The 20,823-nt window shown below is 44.2% G+C and overlaps 1 protein-coding gene across 1 annotated transcript; it reads right to left on the bottom strand.

Annotated features, from left to right (window-relative positions):
* Positions 1–3,507: 3,507 nt before the first annotated feature.
* Positions 3,508–16,205, bottom strand: LOC132762532 (gonadotropin-releasing hormone II receptor-like). The gene is made up of 5 exons (XM_060755614.2): positions 15,806–16,205; positions 13,211–13,380; positions 7,663–8,181; positions 6,727–6,928; positions 3,508–4,377 (listed from the first exon to the last, which is right to left on the bottom strand). The coding sequence occupies exons 3-5, from the start codon at positions 8,176–8,178 to the stop codon at positions 3,971–3,973; spliced, it is 1,125 nt and encodes a 374-aa protein (XP_060611597.2). The 5' UTR covers positions 8,179–8,181; positions 13,211–13,380; positions 15,806–16,205; the 3' UTR covers positions 3,508–3,970.
* Between the last annotated feature and the right edge of the window lie 4,618 nt (positions 16,206–20,823).

Here is a 20,823-nt window from a genome sequence, read left to right as displayed (position 1 = left end):
CTGCACCATCGGGGGCTCCACTGCATTATATGGTCAGTGTAGACTCACATAATACAGTTGATTTTTTTAAATTATTATTATTATTATTATTATTATTATTATTATTATTTTGTTGTGTCAGGAGCTACTTGAGAAACGGCAAGTCGCTTCTGGTGTGAGAGAATTGGCTGTCTGCAAGGATGTTGCCCAGGGAATGCCTGGATGATTTGATGTTTTTATCATCCTTGTGGGAGGCTTCTCTCATGTCCCCGCATGAGGAGCTGGAGCTGATAGAGGGAGCTCATCCGCCTCTCCCCAGATTCAAACCTGCGACCTGTCGGTCTTCAGTCCTGCCGGCACAGGGGCTTAACCCACTCCACCACCAGGGGTTATTATTATTATTATTATTATTATTATTATTATTATTATTATTTGAAACAACAAGATGAGTCCACAGCAGACATTCTGCTGGCTGTTGAATTGGATCACACGTCGGACTATTATTATTATTATTATTGACACAAAATCACAGTATGTCACAGCAAACGAGATCTCTATGCTGGATTTCGTATCACAAAATCACAAGTCGAACACTTCCCAAGCGTCTAGGACTGTGTGATGTATTTTCGAATGATACGCGCAGATCCAAGTAAGGTGGCTTTTATTGTTATTATTACTATTATTATTATTATTATTATTATTATTATTATTTATTTGAAATACAACAAGAGAAGTCCGCAGCAGACATAATCACTCTGCTGGCTGTTGTATTGGATCACACGTCAGACTGTGTGTAGGACTGTGTGATGTATCGGCGAATGATGCATGCAGATCCCAGTAAGGTAGCCTTCTGCAGCTGGCAGATGGTAATTTTGTTAGTGCTGATTGTGTTTAAGTGCAGGCCAAGGTCTTTAGGCACTGCATCCAGTGTGCCGATCACCACTGGGACCACTTTAGAATCATAGAGTTGGAAGAGACCTCGTGGGCCATCCAGTCCAACCCCCTGCCAGGAAGCAGGAATATTGCATTCAAAGCACCCCTGACAGATGGCCATCCAGCCTCTGTTTAAAAGCCTCCAAAGAAGGAGCCTCCACCACACTCCGGGGCAGAGAGTTCCACTGCTGAACAGTTCTCACAGTCAGGAAGTTCTTCCTAATGTTCAGATGGAATCTTCTTTCTTGTAGTTTGACTGGCTTGTGCCAGAGTCTTTGCAGTTCGATCTTTAAATCCTCATATTGTGTCAGCTTTTCCAATTGTTTCTCTTTTATTATTATTATTATTATTATTATTATTATTATTATTATCTTTATTTATATCCTGCCTTTTCTGTCCGTGAGGACTCTAAGCAACTAACAATCCCACACTTTAGGCAAGTTTTAAAAAGTTTCAATAGCAAAGAACAATTCAAAACACAAATAATTCCACAATTATTTTAGTATTGCTTCACAAACCAAACTGGGTTCTACTTGTGACTATACTATAACTCTAAGCAAGGTCTACATGAATGTTCAAAGGAAAATAGTACACATGTCCACTAATTATAAACACAACAACAAGAATCCCAGGTACACTATTCTTGTTTCGGGAATCCTTCAGGTTGTGAGTAGTCTTTTGGCGTATATTTTCTTCATATATTCCGCCAAAAGACTACTCACAACCTGAAGAAGGATTCCCGAAACAAGAATAGTGTACCCGGCATGTGTACTATTTTCCTTTGAACATTCATGTAGACCTTGCTTAGAGTTATAGTATAGTCACAAGTAGAACCCAGTTTGGTTTGTGAAGCAATACTAAAATAATTGTGGAATTATTTGAGTTTTGAATTGTTCTTTGCTATTGAAACCATTGTTGTTATATTGTTACATAGATATCTGTGCATTATAGAAGTTTTAAAAAGTGCAATGCAAAAGTAAAAAAAAAAACACAATGAAATAGAAACATATCGAAGGCTTTCATGGCCATGATCTGGAAGCATTCTCTCCTGCCGTTTTGCCCACATCTATGGCAGGCATCCTCAGAGGTTGTGAGGTCTGTTGGAAACTAGGCAAGAGGGGTTTATATATCTGTAGAAAGTCCAGGGTGGGAGAAAAAACTTGTCTGAGGCAAGTGTGAATGTCGCAATTGGCCACCTTGATTAGCATTGACTAGCCTTGCAGCTTCAAAGCCTGGCTTCTTACTGCCTGGGGGAATCCTTTGGGAGGTGTTTCTCTTTGTCGTCTGACATAGTAGTTATTAGAGTGGTGCAGCATTTCTATGTTCTCAAATAATACAAACTACAGACCCACTGTAGATTGGGAAAGGCGTACGGCAAGGCTGCATCCTCTCACCCAACCTCTTTAACTTGTATGCAGAACACATCATGCGATGTGCGGGGCTTGATGAATGCAAAGCTGGGGTGAAAATTGCTGGAAGAAACATTAACAACCTCAGATATGCAGATGACACCACTCTGATGGCCGAAAGCGAGGAGGAGCTGAGGAGCCTTCTAATCAAGGTGAAAGAAGAAAGCGCAAAAGCCGGGTTGCAGCTAAACATCAAAAAAACCAAGATTATGGCAACAAGAATGATTGACAACTGGAAAGTAGAGGGAGAAAATGTGGAGGCCATGACAGACTTTGTATTTCTAGGCGCAAAGATTACTGCAGATGCGGACTGTGGCCAGGAAATCAGAAGACGCTTCTTGGGAGGAGAGCAATGTCCAGTCTCGATAAAATAGTAAAGAGTGGAGACATCACACTGGCAACAAAGATCCGCCTAGTCAAAGCCATGGTATTCCCTGTAGTAACCTATGGATGTGAGAGCTGGACCTTAGGGAAAGCTGAGCGAAGGAAGATAGATGCTTTTGAACTGTGGTGTTGGAGGAAAGTTCTGAGAGTGCCTTGGACTGCGAGAAGATCCAACCAGTCCATCCTCCAGGAAATAAAGCCCGGCTGCTCATTGGAGGGAAGGATACTAGAGACAAAGTTGAAGTACTTTGGCCACATCATGAGGAGACAGCAAAGCCTAGAGAAGACAATTATGTTGGAGAAAGTGGAAGGCAAAAGGAAGAGGGGCCGACCAAGGGCAAGATGGATGGATGGCATCCTTGAAGTGACTAGACTGACCTTGAAGGAGCTGGGGGTGGTGACAGCCGACAGGGAGCTCTGGCGTGGGCTGGTCCATGAGGTCACGAAGAGTCTGAGACGACTGAACGAATGAACAACAACAACAGACCCACTAAGAAATTCCAACAAATGCTCCGTTCAGCAAAGACAAGAGGGATCCTCTCCCCTCTGCAGGAGTCTACCATATCCCATGCAGCTGTGGACAAGAAGTCTACATAGGGATCACCAAATGCAGCATTGCCCAAACATGAATCAGAAATGACACACAACATGCACCTGTGTATCTGAGTCCTTATTTTGAAAACACACCAAGGAACAAACAGAAACAGCTAGAGTTTGGAAACATTATTCTTTCTGAATTTGGTTATTTGCCATTTGCAGAATTTTCCACCTGAGTTATTCAAAATGAACTTGTGGTCCATGATCTGGTGCTTGTGAAAGAGCTATTAATTGCTGGTCCTTGGAGACTGTCCAGGAGGAGCAGTGGGAGCCAACAAATACAAACATTGTCCCATGTTTCCCCCCACAAAGTTGGGAATTAAAATGCTCCATCTTTTCCAGGGGCAGCCTGAAAAGTCTCCGATTGTTTGGACTGAGTCAGTACAGGTTCCCATTCATGAACAAGAACCAGGCAGCCCATTCTTTGGAATGGGCCATTACAACCAGGAGTTGCATTCTCAATAGACTCAAAGGGGTATAAATCAAATCCATTAACAGTGTTCCTTGTGTGCCCCACTTCACATGTGCCTGCTCCTTTGATACCCTCATTTTCACAATCAGTTCTTATATTTAGTTTCTGGCTCCTCACTTGTCCAGTTGCAGTTGGAGAGTTCAACATTCATGAGTGAATGGGTCCAGAGGACCTTCGCAATCCAAGCGCCTGACTCTTAAAAAGCAGTATGCATCGTCCCGCCGTTGGAAACGCTTGAACGGGGCCGGCTCTGTTCGCGGTCCTCTTTGTTTTTGAGTTCTGTAATAACGGCCAGGCTTTTCTCCTGGTGGGTCAAGGTGAGCTTCAGGCCCTTGAGGCACATCTTCATGTCCTCGCGGAAGGACGGGGTGTAGAGCCCGTAAACAATGGGGTCGGTGCAAGTGTGCAGCAGGCCAAAGAGGAATAGGAAGTGGCTGACGTATTCTGGCATTTGGCGTATCATGTCGGGCTGGAACCAGTACCACAAGCCCAGGAGGTAGTACGGAGTCCAGCAAACGATGAACGAGGCCACGATCAGGATGGTCATGGTGAGGGTCTTCATGCGGGCCTTGGAGATGTGGCCGTCCTTCCCTCTGGCTAGACCTGTGGGGAGAATCCCAGAGGGGTTAATAGTGCAGAAAAGGAGCCAGATTGGCAACTGAATGGCATAAATGTGGTGGAATTGAAAGCTTTATCTCTATGTGGGGCTGTGAAAAGCTACAAAAAAAAATTAAGAATGAGATGGAGGAAATATTATAGATTAAAAAATAAGAGTTGAACAAAAAACAATTATTGACTCAGAAAATAGGAGGGTTGAATGAAAAGTAATGCCTCCACCTTCGTTACTTGGGTTTGAGTGGGAATCTATATAAATAAAAATGTAATGTTCGTTTGTGGGATTAACATAACTCAAAAACCGCTGGACGAATTGACACCAAATGTGGACACGGTGTCTCTCAGGCCAACAAGTGACCATCACTCAAAAACACTGAAAAACACAGCAAAAGGGACTTAAAAAGTCAAAAACAACAAAAAATACAACACACACGCAAAACTACATATATACACACACACACACACATATATATATATATATACACACACATATACATACACATATATGCATATACACACACAAAACACAGAAAGGAGGAAGGAAGGAAAGAAGGGTAGAGAAGGAGGGAGAGAAAGAGGGAAGGAGAGAAGGAAGGAAAGAAAGAAGGGTAGAGAAGGAAGGAAGGAGAGAAAGAGGGAAGGAGAGAGGGAAGGAGAGAAGGAGGGAGAGAAAGGGAAAGAAGAAGAGAAGGAAAGGGGTAGAGAAGGAGGGAGAGAATGAAATAAGTGAAAGAGGGAAGGAAGGAGAGAAGGAATGAAAGAGACAAGGAAAGAAGGAAAGAGACAAGGAAGGATAGAACCAAAGAGCAAAGGAAGTGAGAAAAGAAACAGGTAGAGAAGGAAGAAAGAAGAAGGGAAAGAAAAAGGGAAGGAAGAAGAGAAAGAAGGAGAGAAAGAGGGAGAGAAGGTTGGCCACAGCAATGCGTGGCGGGTACAGCTAGCATTTTAATGAATGAAATGCAGAAATAATCCTTAGAATGTGCTCTTTAACTACCACTATTCACTTTTCTACATAATCACCAGACAATTGGATACATTTCTGCCAACAATGAGCAAGTTTTCTGAAACTGTCACGGAAGATGTCGACACTCTGTTTCCTCAAACAGCGTCTCACAGTTCTCTCAACGTCTTCATCAGAAGCATAATGATGTCCCCACAGATCTTTCCTTATCGGGAACAGATGAAGTCAGACGGTGCTAAATTTGGGCTGTATGGAGGATGTCGTACGGTGGTGATATCCAGTCTCTGAAGTTTCAAGTCTGTGCACTTTCATTTCAGGCATCAGCATCCTGGATACCCATCATGCACAGATCTTCCAAAAGCCATATATATATGGCAACCGAAAGATACTTTTAATGTAGGAGAATGCAGCCCTTATCAATTCTCATCATCCTAGCCAACCGTAATGAATGATATAAGCTATAAGTAATGAATGATATATGGCATCTACCTCCAGCCAAATCTGGAGGTAGATGCCATAGGTGCTTCTTATGTTGGAGGATTGCTGGGTTTTAATGCTCTCTCTGTAAAAGAGCTGTCCAACTTCTGAACACAACAATGTGCACCTTGTTTAGCTCATTAGAAGTGAAGCCTGGAGGGAATTCAATGCCCCATTGACATAGGCGCTCTACCCTGGTGGCGCAATGGGTTAAAGTGCTGAGCTGCTGAACTTGCTGACCGAAAGGTCGCAGGTTCGAATCCAGGGAGCGGCGTGAGCTCATGCTGTTAGCCCTAGCTTCTGTCAACCTAGCAGTTCGAAAACATGCAAATGTGAGTAGATCAATAGGTACTGCTCCAGCAGGAAGGTAACAGCGATCCATGAAATCATGCTGGCCACATGACCTTGGAGATGTCTATGGACAACACTGGCTCTTCAACTTAGAAATGGAGATGAGTACCACCCCCCCAGAGTCAGACACGACTGGATTTAATGTCAGTGGAAAACCTTTACCTTTTAACTACCTGCATGCTTTGTCTGGAGAGTCAACCTTTTCCTATGCCTGCTCTAGTTTATCTCTGATGTCTTTAACTCCATGGTGGATGTGTCTTTGGGAACAAAGCCAATTGAAAAGAGAAAATACAATAAGATGCGTAATTGCAGAACCCATATCCATAATTTTCACAAATATCTGTGCCCAGGGGAAAATGGTCTCTAGGAATTTGCTAGATCCTCGATGGTATCTTGGGACTGGAAGTCAGGCAATTTAATGACACTCGGTCATATACATGGTTTCAGTTAACCACAGTCCAGCTGGGAATCTAGATGCAGGGATTTGACAGTATTCGATAAAAGTCAATTGGCTATCCACACCAAATAGTCAAGAATCCTAGACTCACCTTGGTTAATTTTCAGCTGCTTGCTAATCTCAAACAAGATGCGGATGTAGCAGACGACCATCACGCTCAGTGGAGTGACGTAGAGAGTGGTGAATGTGAACATGTTGTAGGTGGTCTCCTGCCAGCGTTCTTTGAAGCTTCCATGCGTCACGCATTGGGTGAAATTGGCCCCTGGGACGGTGTAGAGGTGGAAAAGGAAGAGCTGGAATGGATACGGAGAAAGAAATTCAGACTTCTCTGGGAGGCCAAGATGCTCCCAGCAGTTATAAGAAGGAGAGTCCACCTAAACATGAGGAAGAACTTCCTGATCATAAGAGCAGCCCAACAGTGGAACTCTCTACCTCAGAGGAGGCTCCTTCTTTGGAGAAACAGCTCTCACAGTTAGGAAGTTCTTTCTAATGTTCAGGTGGGATCTCCTTTCCTGTAGTTTGAAGCCATTGTTCTGTGTCCCAATCTCGAGAGCAGTAGAAAACAAGCTTGCTCTCTCCTCCCTATGACTTCCCCTCACATTTTGATATATGGCCCTCATCATGTCTCCTCTCAGCTTTCTCTTCTGCAGGCTAAACATGCCCAGCTATTTCAGCCGCTCCTCATAAGGCTTGTTCTCCAGACCCTTGATCCTTTGAGTTGCTCTCCTCTGAACACATTCCAGCTTAGAGTCAACATCTCCCTTCAGTTGTGATACCCAGAACTGGACACAGCGTGATTCCAGGTAAAGTGGTCTGACCAAGGCAGGATGGAGGGGTAGCATGACTTCCCTGGATCTAGGCACTAGGCTCCTATTGATGCAGGCCAAAATCCCATCGGCTTTTTAAGACACCATATCACATCGTTGGCTCATGTTTTAACTTGTTGTCCATGAGGTCTCCAAGATCTTTTTTACACTATGCTTGGCCATCAAGCCAGGCATAGTCCTCCATTCTGTATCTTTCTTACCTGAGGAGAGGCCAACAAGACACTGAGCACCCAGGCCACAGAGAGCATAACCCGATTGCGACGACTGGAGTTTGCAAAGGAGAACGGGCGAAGGACGGCCGCGTGCCTGTCCAAGCTGATGACCACCAGTACCAGGGCAGCTGAGTACATGGCAAAGAGCTTGAGGAAGTTGAGGAGCTTGCAGAGGCTGTCTCCGGCATACCACTGGATGGTGATGTTCCACACAGCGTCCAGAGGCATCACGATGGTGGTCACCAGCAGGTCAGCTGCGGTCAAGCTGAGGATAAGCAGCTGGACATGAGACTTGCGCCTCTTCCGGGTCACGCTGTACAGGACCACCGAGTTGCTGCAGGCCGCCACCACGAAGAAGCAGCTGGTGACTACCACCCGGGTCCTGGCTGCCAAGGTGAAGACGGGTTCGAGCCAAGCCTCCTTGGGGCACGTGGAGAGGGACGAGTTCTCATCCGGAAGGCTGCATCCTTGGAGAGCGTTCATCGACGGTTCTCCGTCAGCCATGACCTGAAAACACAGATTACATTATGTAACACAATGTTTATTCCTGGGTTATCAATATCATTTTCTAATTGGTTCTATCATAAAAACATGGGAAAATGTATTGCTGAAGACTTTCATGGCTGGAATCACTGGGTTGTTGTAGGTTTTTTGGGCTGTATGACCATGTTCTAGAAGCATTCTCTCCTGGTGTTTCACCTGCATCTATGGCAGTCATCCTCAGAGGTTGTGAGATCTATTGGAATCTAGGAAAATTGGATTTATATATCTGTGGAATGTCCAGAGTGGGAGAAAGAACTCTTGTCAATTGGCCACCTTGATTAGCATTTGATGGCCTGACAGCTTTTAGGTGTGGCTTGTTCCTGCCTGGGGGAATCCTTTGTTGAGAGGTGATTAGCTGTCCCTGATTGTTTTTGTTTGGAATTCCCCTGTGTTTGAATTTTGTTCTTTATTTAGTGTTATAATTGTAGAAGTTTTTTTAATTTTATTTTTATTTTATTTAAGTAAACATACATTTGCAAGTGTTTGTTGCATATAGTGCAATACTTTCTATCTATTAATGTTCTATAATCCTTTATCTCATAATATATTTCTATTAAGGGGTCACAGTCTACTATCTAAATATTACATACAAAGATATCATAGATTCTTACTTTACATCCACTTCTTCCTTGTCTATAGTCTTATAGGACCCTCTATATACATTTTTAATTTAACTTTATATTAAGGTGTTGAATCATTGGTTGTCATTCATTAACGAAGTTGTCTAATATTTCTCCTCTTAATAATACAGTTATTATAATTGTAGAAGTTTTTTAAAAAATACTGATAGCCAGATTTTGTTCATTTTCATGGTTTCTTCCTTTCTGTTGACATTATCCACATGCTTGTGGATTTCAATGGCTTCTCTGTGTAGTCTGACATGGTGGTTGTTGGTGTGGTCCAGCATTTCTATGTTCTCAAATAATATGCTGTGTCCAGGCTGGTTCATCAGGTGCTCTGCTATGGCTGACTTCTCTGGCTGAAGTAGTCTGCAGTCCCTTTCATGTCCCTTGATTCGTGCTTAGAAAATGCTGCGTTTGGTGGTCCCTCTGTAGACTTGTCCACAGCTGCATGGTATACGGTAGACTCCTGCAGAGGTGAGAGGATCCCTCTTGTCCTTTGCTGAATGTAGCATTTGTTGGATTTTCTTAGTGTGTCTGTAGGTAGTTTGTATGTTGTGTTTCCTCATCAGCTTTCCTATGCGGTCAGTGGTTCCCTTGATGTATGGCAGGAACACTTTTCCTCTGGGTGGATCTTTGTCTTTACTCTCGTGGCTTGTTTTCTATGTTTTGCAGCTCTTCTGATGTCTGTGGTGGAGTCTCCGTTGGCCTGTAAAGCCCAGTATAGGTGGTTCTGTTCATCTTGGAGGAGGTGGGGTTCGCAGATTCTTTTTGCACGGCCTGCCAGGGTTTTAATGGTACTTCTTTTTTGACTTGGATGATGGTTGGCGTTTTTATGTAAGTATCTATCTCTGTGTGTAGGTTTTTTGTACACTGTGTGACCCAATTGTTGATCAGATTTGCAGATGACTAGAGCATGTAGAAAAGGCAGTTTTCCTTCATTTTCTTTTTCCATGGTGAATTGCTGTTTGGGTGGATGGTGTTAAGGTGGTCCAGGAACATGTTTAGTTCTTCTTCTCCATGGCTCCAAATGGTGAAGGTGCAATCCACATATCTGAACCGTATAATGGGCTTTTTTTGTTGGTGTTTCCAGGGCTTGTTTTTCAAAGTGTTCCAAGTAGAAATTTGCTATGACAGGGCTGAGAGAGCTCCTCATAGCTCCTCCATCTTTCTCTTCATAGAATTCATTGTCCCACTGGAAGTAGCTTGTGGTGAGAACCCCCATGACCAACAGAAAATACTGTTTTTCTGATTTCTTTGGCAACCCCTTGGATAGCCCTTTGCGACTCCCCCAGGGGCCACGAACCCTAGGTTGAGAAACACTGCTCTATTATTTGTTTGTTTGTTTGTTTGTTTGTTTACAGTATTTCTATTCCGCCCTTCTCACCCTGCAGGGGACTCAGGGCGGATTACAATGTACATATACATGGCAAACATTCAATGCCGTAGACACACAACATATATAGACAGACACTCAGAGGCTATGTAACATTCCAGCTTTTTCATGAGGGTATTCTGGCCACCAGGGGAACTGTTGCTTCACCGTCAATTTCTGACACTGATGAAGTACTTCCTCATTCTTTGCATGCTTGCTGGAGATTTTTATGGCGTTGTAAATTAACCTCCCTGCATAAGCAGAAACTAAATTTCCTACTTGACAGATGCAACTGTCTTTCGGGCTGTAAAGGTTGACAGCAAACTTCACAAATTGGTCAGAAGCTCACTCCAACCTGGGCTGACTTCGAACTCATGACCTTAATGCAACTGACTCCCAGCCAGCTGTGCCACAGTCCTATGTGATGAGGTAGCTGGAATATAGTCCAGCTTTGCCATAAACAGCTACTGAAACCAAAGTTCTGTAAGTACAAGGAGACTTGCTCACAGGGAAGTTAGTATATAAGACGGAATTTTTTTAAACCTAATCTCCCCATTACTGCAGCAAAATGGATGGGGGGGAAAAACCTGAGAGTGTGCCAGGAAGGGGTAAATCAATGCCAGGAAGTGCTCAGCATCATGTAAAACGCCAGCAAATACCACTCTGCCGATCAATAATTAAAATGTGAAGTCAAAGCAGAGATAGGTAAACAAAAACAGGGTCAGGCAAATGAATATTAAAAACAGAGCTCTGCAAAGAGAGACCAGCTCAGCCAGGAATGGAATGGGCTGCGGGTTTCTTTAGCAAGTTTGTTGTAAAAACACGCATACATACATGCAAGTGATCTTTAAAGATTCCAAGTATATCAGAATCAAAAAAATCAGAGCCAAATTGATCGGCTGGCTGAGTCAGCTCCTGATTTCAGGGATGTTTTATTCCCAAGGCTGATTGTTTCCATGTAAGAGGAGCAGTGGAAGCACACTGGGTTTTGGTCTTTCTGGAGCAAAGTGTTGAATCTTATCCATCGAATTATTACAGCACCCCATCAGCCCAAACTGGGAGCATATTGGCTGCTCCACAAGCACCCCTCTGGTTAATGTATTCTTTTCCTAGTTTCCAACAGACCTCAGAACCTCTGAGGATGCCTGCCATAGATGCAGGTGAAATGTCAGGAGAGAATGCTTCTAGAACATGGCCAGACAGTCTGGAAAACTCACAACATCCCTTTGGTTTCACTCCCATTAACAGAACAAGGCTATGATCTAAGCAGAGCAGGAATATCTTCATATGGAGATATGGTGCATCAGCACTACACAACCCCCCATGCACACTAGCAACATTTACACTTGCCTCAAGCAGACAATAGTTCTTTCTCCCACCCAGGACATCATTCCACAGATATATAAACCTCACTTGCCTAATTTCCAACAGATCTCACTATCTCTGAGGATGCCTGCCATAGATGTGAGTGAAAAGTCAGGAGAGAATGCTTCTGGAACATGGTCAGACAACCTGGAAAACTCACAGCAACCCATGCCAACTATTATGTGCCATTGTGCAATGCACAATGGCAATATTCATTGCGCAATTGTGTTGCAGTGCATAGCCACAATGTTCATCCAGTAGAGCAGTGGTTCTCAACCTTCCTAATGCCACAACCCCTTAATACAATTCCTCATGTTGTGGTAACCCCCCCACCCGTAACATTATTTTTGTTGCTACTTCATAACTGCCATTTTGCTACGATTATGAATCTTAATGTAAATAATTGATATATATTTTCATTCACTGGACCAAATTTGGCACAAATACCTGATATGTCCAAATTTGAATACTGATGGGGTTGAGGGGAGGGATGATTTTGTCATTTGGGAGTTGTAGTTGCTGGGATTTATAGTTCACCCATAATCAAAGAGCATTCTGAACTCCACCAACGATGGAATTGAACCAAACTTGGCACACAGAACTCCTGTGACCAAGAGAAAATACTGGAAGGGTTTGGTGGGCATTGACCTTGAGTTTTGAAGTTGTAGTTCACCTACATCCAGAGAGCACTGTGGACTCAAACAATGATGGATCTGGACCAAACTTGGCACAAATATTCAATATGCCCCAATGTGAATACTGGTGGAGTTTGTGGTAAACAGACCTTGACATTTGGGAGTTGTAGTGTTGGGATTTATAGTTCACCTACAATCAAAGAGCATTCCGAACCCCACCAATGATAGAATTGGGCCAGATTTCCCATACAGAACTCCAATGACAACAGAAAATATTGTGTTTTCTGATGGTCTTTGGCAACCCCTTTGACATTCACCTCGTGACCACCCCTCCAGGGGTCCCAACCCCCAGGTTGAGAAATGCTGCAGTAGAGTATTTTTCTGTGCTACAGGGTTGAAATGGATGCCTTTGAGGTCTCCTTCAACTTCATAATCCTATGGTTTTATGAATAGTTCATCCACTTGAGCAACGCAAGTGAGGCAAGCTGATGTTGCTAATGGAAAGCCAGTCTTAAGATGCCAAGCAAGCATCTCAAATGAGTATCCGATAAAAAGAAAGCAAGAGAGCATTCAGAGAATCATAGAGTGGGAGAGACCTCCAAAGGCTACCCAGTCCAACCCCATTCTGCCATGCAAGAAAATACAACCAAAGCATTCTTGATAGAGACAGCATGGGCAAACTTTGGCCATCCAAGTGTTTTGGACTCTAACTCACACAATTCCTAACAGCCTCAGGCCCTTTCTTTTTCCCCCTCAGCCACTCAGGCTATTAGGAATTGTGGGAGTTGGAGTCCAAAACATCTGGAGGGCCCAAGTTTGCCCATGCTTTTGATGGAGCCTTTGCTTTAAAAGCTCCAGAGAAGGAGACTCCATTATTCTCCAATGCCGAGTCAATACCCCAAACTCTATGCTCCCTTCAAGTGCCATCTACCGTACCTGGACACCCTTTGACCTTGAAAGGAAACAGGAAGAAATAAGACCAGGTCTCATTGTCTCACCTCAGCTGATGCCAAGTACTTCAAACTCCCTCTCTCTGTTGTAGCATCTCGAGTCTTCGGTGCAACCCAAGATCAGAAAGGTGAGCTCTAGAGCTTTGCTGTGGCACTGTTGTGCCAAGGTCTTCTCTCCAGACGAAACACCCACGAGAGCCACCGCCAAGGAGAGACAACTATTGATGGGAGATAGAAAAGTCACACCAAGGATAGCAAAGCCCACCCTGTTGGCCTCGGTCCCGTCTGCTCCAAGCAGCAAAGTGGTCTTGTCCGAACGGAGCACCGAGCTAAGCGGTGGAGCTGTGCAGCAGATAGCAAAACACAGCGCTTGCGGCGACTATTTTTATTCCCTCTGCAGCCAGCCAAGATTTTCTCTGCACCTACGGCAGGCGTATTGCTTTGGATTGATCCGAGAGTTAGGGGAAGAAACCAAAGCAAAGGTCAAGTTCGCGGACAGAGCCATGTGAGGACAAAGCCTTCGGTATATACGGCATTCTGGTCTAACATTATAGGATAATATACATCAGGTGCAAGGAAGTTTTTGGGAAAGGGAGGTGCAGGGGGAGTCACTTTGTTGCAGTATGCCTTTGCTTCTGACCTATGGAGAAGCTATAATGGGGTTTTTTTGGCAAGGTTTCATCAGAAGGGAATTACCATTGCCTTCATATTCTCTCCTTACATAAGGTCACAAATAGCTTTACATACCATCCCAGAAGTAGGGCCAGGTCTAACAGTTTGAAGTTACAGCACAGTAGGCTTTGTTGACTATTAGATGGACATTCTTGGCCTAAGAGCAATTCAGCAATAGAACCAATTGCCTAGAGTAGGAGTCCGCAAAACTAAGGCCCGGGGACTGGATATGGCCCTCCAAAGTAATTTACCCGGCCCTTGCTCAGGGTCAACCTAAGTCTGAAACAACTTGAAAGCGCACACAACAACAACAACAATCCTATCTCATCAGCCAAAAGCAGGCCCACACTTCCCATTCAAATACTAATAAGTTTAAATTTGTTAAAATTGTTCTTCATTTTAATTCTTGTATTGTTTTGAAGTGTTTTTTGCACTACAAATAAGATATGTGCAGTGTGCATAGGAATTAATTCATTTTTTTTTTCAAATTATAATCTAGCCCTCCAACAGTTTGAGGGACTGTGACCTGGCCCCCTGTTTAAAAAGGTTTGAGGACCCCTGGTCTAGAGGTGGTGGGGTCTCTTCTTTGGACAGCTTTTTGTTGGGAATGCAAACATGGGCAAACCCATGCAAGTATGGGCAAACCCAGGCCCAGGGGTCAGATGCGGTTCCTTTGGGATCTTTTCTCAGGCTCTCCTCTCTCTCATCATCCTATCCTTCCTTCCTTCTCTCTTTCCTTCCTCCTTCTCTCCCTCTTTCTCCTTCCCTTCCACCGTTTCATCCTTCCCTCTCCCTTTCCTCCCTCCCTCCCTTCCTTTTTGTCTTTACTTCCTTCTCTCTTCTTCCCTCTCTCCCTCCCTTTCCCTCCCTCCATTCCCTTCCAACCTTTCATCCTTCTCTCTTTTCTTCCTCCTTCCCACTCATCCTTTCATCCTCCCCTCCTTCGCTCTCTCCCTCTTTCTCCTTCCTTCCTTCTTTCCTTCTTTCTTTCTTTCCCTTTTGTCCTTCCTTCCTTCCTTCCTTCCCTTCCTTCCCTCTCCCTCCCTCCATTCATTTCCACTCTATCATCCTTCCTTCTCTCTTTCCTTCCTCCTTCCCACCCTTCCTTCCTTCCCTTCTTCCCTCCCTTTTGTTCTTCCTTCCTTCTCTCTTTCCTCCCTCGCTTTTCTCCCTCTTTCTCCTTCCATCCTTCCTTTTCACTTTTTCATCTTTCCTTCCTTCCATCTTTCCTCCCTCTTTCTCCTGCCTTCATTCCTTCTCTTTTGTCTTTCCTTCCTTTTGTCTTTCCTTTATCCTTCTCTTCCTTCCTTCCATTCTTCTCTTCCTCCCTCCCTCCCTTCTTTCCTTCCTTCTCTCTTTCCTCCCTCCCTCTCTCTCTTCCTTCCCTTCCTCTTTCTTCCTCCCTCCCTTCCACCCTTTTGTTCTTTCTTCCTTCTCTCTTTTCTTCTCTTACTTCCTTCCATCCTTCCCTTCCACTCTTTTGTCCTTCCCTCCCTTTTGTCCTTCCTTCTCTCTTTCCTCCCTCTTTCTCCTTCCTTCCCTTTTGACTTTCTTTCCTTCTCTCTTTCCTTTATCCTTCCCTTCCTTCCATCCATCCTTCTCTTCTTCCCTTTCTTCCTTTCTTCTCTTTCTCCTTCCTCCTTAACTTCCTTCCATCTTTCCCTTTTGTCTTTCCTTCCTTCCCTCTTTCCTCCTTCCTTCTCTCCCTTGTTCTCCTTCCATCCATCCTTTCCTCCCTTTTGTCCTTCTTTCTCTCTTTCCTTTCTCCTTCCCTTCCTTCCTTCACCGGGAAGTCAATCCTCTTAGCAGGGAGTGCTAGCATGTGACTCCCCATGCTAGAAAGTTTGTCCAGGCCTGCTCTAGTTGGTGACTCTGCATGGAGTCGAACCTCATAACCCATAGAGTCCCTTCCAATGTTATGATTCAATGGTTCTGACTTCCTCAATCACTGTCCCATGTCAGGGCTCTTACCTTCTTCAAAGAGCTGGATCATACAGATAGTGCATTTAAGTCTTATCACAAGCAGCGCATAAGCATCTTTCCAGGGTCATGCTGTGTCCATGTCCTTCTGCATTGTTTTTGGTGCCTGCCCTTGACAAAGTATAGAAATTGCCATTATCAAAGAGATGTAAACAGCTGGAGATGAAACGGTGGACCTTCTTGGAACAGCGGCCGGTCAGGTCACCCCACCTGCAAATGAAAACAAGCCTATTTGTGAAAGGCACTCAAGTTCATTTCAGCCCACGTTTAGAAGCAAAGGTGTGGGTGTTTTGAGGGACGTGTCCGAAGGAGAAAGCCAACGTGTTCTGTTCTGCTTCTTGGAAACGAAGCTGTTGACATTCTAAGGGTTATTTCCCCTGCTAGGTTACCATGGTCCTGTTTTCCAGATTAGGCCTGGTTTTAATCCTTCTTTTATCCCAGGGGAGGAAGGGGAGGGGGGGGGGTGGGCAACCTGCATCATGGAGCACATTTGAATCTACTCCATATCACAACCATTTCCCCACAAAGACTAGACACAATATAGAAATGGCCTCAAAGAGCCAGGCATCTCCAGCCAAGACATGCAATCCAAGCCACCAGCTAGGTTAATCCTTGCCAACAAATGGAGACTTGCTAACAGAAGTGGCTGGAAATGTGTAATTGTGTGTGTTTGTGTGTGTCATTTTTTTGTTTCCAAAATAGGCTGGAATTATTTTAACATAAATCGACTTACACCTACAGGTTGAACTTTCCCACTGTTTTGCAATGAAGGCATTTGTGTTTCCGGCATGGCAGCAGAGTCCCCAAGCATTCCGAGCTCTGAGGATTACCTGGGAAGGAATCCCACTGGAGCATTGCAGCGCACCCAAATACCTGGGAGTCACTCTGGACCGTGTTCTTACCTACAAGTAGCACTGCCTGAATATCAAGCAAAAAGTGGGCACTAGAAACAATATCATACAAAAGCTGACTGGCACAACCTGGGGATCACAACCAGACACAGTGAAGACATCTGCCCTTGCGCTCTGCTACTCTGCTGCTGAGTATGCATGCCCAGTGTGGAACACATCTTACCACACTAAAACAGTAGATGTGGCTCTTAATGAGACATGCCACATTATCACGGGGTGTCTGCGCCCTACACCACTGGAAAAATTACACTGTTTAGCCAGTATTGCACCACCTGACATCTGCTGGGAAGTAGCAGCCAATAGTGAAAGGACCAAGGCAGTGACATCTCCAGCTCATCCCGTTTGGGTATCAGCCAGCACGTCAATGACTCAAATCAAGAAATAGTTTTCTAAAATCTACAGAGACATTCGCTGGAACACCTCAGCAAGCGAGAGTCCAAAAGTGGCAGGCTCAAACCCAGAACCTCAATCAATGGCTGATACCAAATGAGAGACTCCCCCCTGGGCACACAGAAAACTGGGTGACTTGAAAGGCGCTGAACAGACTGCGCTCTGGCACCACGAAATGCAGAGCCAACCTTAGGAAACGGGGCCACAAAGTGGAATCCACAACATGCGAGTGTGGAGAAGAGGAAACCACAGACCATCTGCTGCAATGCAACCTGAGTTCTACTACATGCACAATGGAGGACCTTCATATAGTAACACCAGAGGCACTCCAAATATGGTCAAAGGACATTTAATCAACTACCAAGCTTGCAAACTTTGTGTTTTGTCTGTCTGTCTGTTTGTTTGTTTGTTAAAAAATGCAATGCAACTGTTTGGTTTGCTCCTGACATGATAAATAAATCAGCAGAGTCCCGCATGTAGTGCTGGGGTTGCCAGTTTAGGGTCTTCTCTGTGTTTTTAGTGCCAAAACCTAAGACCTATGGAGACAAGATAAGGAAAAATTAATCTTGTCTAAAAGTAAGACTTTGAGATGGAAAATCATGAGAAGGAAAGAGGAGGGTGAGCCCAAGCACTACAACACATGAGAACTGAGTCCAACAAAGCATGTTTCTCATTTGGAGAGGAAAAGCTGGGCTCAGGCCAGATGCTGAGATCTTGCCACCCTATAAGATGCCGTTGTGCATTGATGCACATTAAGTATTTGTGTGCATTTCATATCATAATTGTTCGGAGCCCATGGTGGTGCAATGGGTTAAAACCTTGTGCCGGCAGGACTGCTGACCAAAAGGTTGGTGGTTCGAATACAGCAGGATGAGCTCCCATCTGTCAGCTCCAGCTTCTCATGCAGAGACATGAGAGAAGCCTCCCACATGATGGTAACACATCCAGGCAACCCCATGGCAACAATTCTCTCACACCAGAAGCAACTTGCAGTTTCTCAAGTTACTCCTGACACGAAAAAAAAATCAGAATTGTTCTACAGTGCTCTTGATGGCCTATGGTTGCACATTGTGTACACATAGGCACTGCACATAATCACATATGCATCCAGCACAATACACATTTAAAACAGCTGAAGACATACCTTTGCTCACTGGCTTACGAGGAGGAGGAATAGTAGTTGGTAATACTACCATTATACCTCTGATTAATAGCTGGCATACGTATCCGTACCCTGCTCACCCTACCAGCTCAATTATTAATCCATTTGCCCCAATGATCAATCAATTTGCCCCAAAGAAATGGGAAATTATTGTTTCCATTTGATGTTTGGTGTTTTGTCTTATGTCTGTTATAACAGGCTGTGCTTTTTATTTAATTTTAGTTTGTTAAGTTGTAATTCGTATTTATATGTTGGATTGTATACGTTTTGTTAATATGGATGTATTGTTGTTGTATTCGGGCACTGAATGTTTGCCTTTTATGTTTGGAATCTGCCCTGAGTCCCTTTGGGGAGATAGAGTGGAATATAAATAAAGTTGTTATTATTATTATTATTATTATTATTATTTATTGATCAATATTGCAATTCACTTTATTTGTCATGTCAGGGCAACCAGTCAATTATTTTCCATTTTTAACAGAACAAAGCAAACAAACAGATAAAATACAAAATTTGTGAGTTTGGTAGTTGATTAAATGTCCTTTGACCAGTAGCTGGCCACTTGGAGTGCCTCTGGTGTTGCTGCAAGAAGGTCCTCCATTGTGCATGTAGCAGGGCTCAGGTATCAGCCAGCACGTCAACGACTTAAATCTAGAAATAGTTTTCTAAGATCTACGGAGACACTTGCTGGAACACCTCAGCAAGCGAGAGTCCAAAAGTGGCAGGCTCAAACCCAGAACCTCAATCCATGGCTGATACCAAATGAGAGACTCCCCCCTGGGCACACAGAGGACTGAGCGATTTGGAAGGCGCTGAACAGACTGCGCTCTGGCACCACAAGATGCAGAGCCAACCTCAAGAAATGGGGCCACAAAGTGGAGTCCACGACATGTGAGTGTGGAGAAGAGCAAACCACTGACTACCTGCTGCAATGCAACCTGAGCCCTGCTACATTGCAATTCACTAATGAGAATGCCCTTGGTCATCAAGGGCAAGATGGATGGATGGCATCCTTGAAGTGACTGGACTGACCTTGAAGGAGCTGGGGGTGGTGACGGCCGACAGGGAGCTTTGGCGTGGGCTGGTCCATGAGGTCATGAAGAGTCGGAGACGACTGAATGAATGAACAACAACAAATGAGAATGCATCCTATGCCTACCAAGAGACTTGGCTTGGTGCCACTGCCTGGCTTTTCAGGTGGGTTTTCGGGGTCATTTGCAGTTATGGCAATGTTCCCATAATCGTGCATGTGAATCAGAAGCAATTCAGGTTGGCTGATGACATCGCAACTGTCTTTGCCTCCAATTGTTCTCTAGCTACAAGAATGAAGTTGTAGATCAAAAAGCAGAACATTTTCCAAGGTATGGTTTTGTCCAAGCTTGAATATTCTGGATTAAGAATCTGCCGAGCTTCCAAGTGTTTCTGGATGGCAAATCCCGGCTGTAAATGGTGGCGAATGTTTGTAATAGGAGTCTGACAACATCTGGAGAGCTACCGTTTGCTCTCCAGATGCCTAAAAGTCTAATATGCTTCCTTTGCTGCTTATCCAGCCCATCTTTTCCTTGTCCGTGTTGTTGCAAAGTCTTCAGCTGCGCACAGGGAAACTTCTGCCTCATGTTGGATCCCACACAGAAAGTCTAGTCCTAGGGACCGTGTGGTATATGAATAAATATCAATAACCATTAAGTCATTTCCTTGAGACTGGAGGGTAATGAATACGGGAGGTACACCGGGTCCTCAACAGCAGCCAGAAAGGTCATGAGTTTAGAGAACAGCCTTGCCAAATGGCTGGGTTTCTTATTTTCATAATCACTAAAAGCATCACTATCTGGTCATAGGGAGCCAGAACCAGGCTCCTTTGGTCAAATCTCCACTTCAGAGGAGCCTTTTTTGCCATTGCTACACACAAACACATGCAACATGAAAGCCTGTCAGTGTTGCACCCTTTGTTTTGACATGCTCTGAACTAATTTCAGCAAACGATTAGTGTTCGAGTGCTTTAAACAAACAAACAAGTAAACAAATAAGCATTTTTGTAAAATTTTGTGAGCTATTCGTAGACAAAATTTGACTGTTTGTGCTCAGATTTCTCCCAGTATACTCTATGGCAAGCTGCTCATGTTTTCTGACTGGGTTTCCGCCTGTGAATTGCCTCTTTGTGCAGCAAGCTGGCTGCGGCTGTCATGGAAGCTTATTTCCAAAACGCAAAATTGTTTCCTCGGATTTATGATTTCCTGGATGGCACAGCTGCGTGCCATCATATCTCCCAACTTCTCTTCACTGCCAGCCACCTGTTTCGAGCTCCGTCTTCAATCCAGAAAGTTGAAGGCCTCAAATGTACATCCCGTGGCTAGATATCTGTTGGTACATTATATGCTGACGTAAAAAGTCATGGTGCAAAGACTTGTGCTTTCTCAGAAGTGGCAGGTTTGCCCGTGCCTTTTGCAAGTGCACACTTAACCATCTCTTTTGCAGAGCTGAACATGCAGAGTTAGTTAATAACAAAGGATATTAAGTCCTGATATACAATTACTTGTGCAATTGTA

Source organism: Anolis sagrei, chromosome 9 (assembly GCF_037176765.1).
Source record: "Anolis sagrei isolate rAnoSag1 chromosome 9, rAnoSag1.mat, whole genome shotgun sequence".
Lineage (NCBI taxonomy): Eukaryota > Metazoa > Chordata > Lepidosauria > Squamata > Dactyloidae > Anolis > Anolis sagrei.
The sequence above is the reverse complement of the archived record's forward strand: the minus strand, read 5'-3'. Positions and strand labels throughout refer to the sequence as shown.

What these genes read in the sequence shown, in the direction of transcription:
- LOC132762532 (XM_060755614.2), bottom strand. Translation starts at nt 8,178, where the DNA reads ATGGCTGACGGAGAACCGTCGATGAACGCTCTCCAAGGATGCAGCCTT. An exon ending in TCTTGTTGGCCTCTCCTCAG is followed by an intron (nt 6,929 to 7,662) that starts GTAAGAAAGATA and finishes TATCCATTCCAG; the next exon opens with CTCTTCCTTTTCCACCTCTA. An exon ending in GCAGCTGAAAATTAACCAAG is followed by an intron (nt 4,378 to 6,726) that starts GTGAGTCTAGGA and finishes TTCTCCCCACAG; the next exon opens with GTCTAGCCAGAGGGAAGGAC.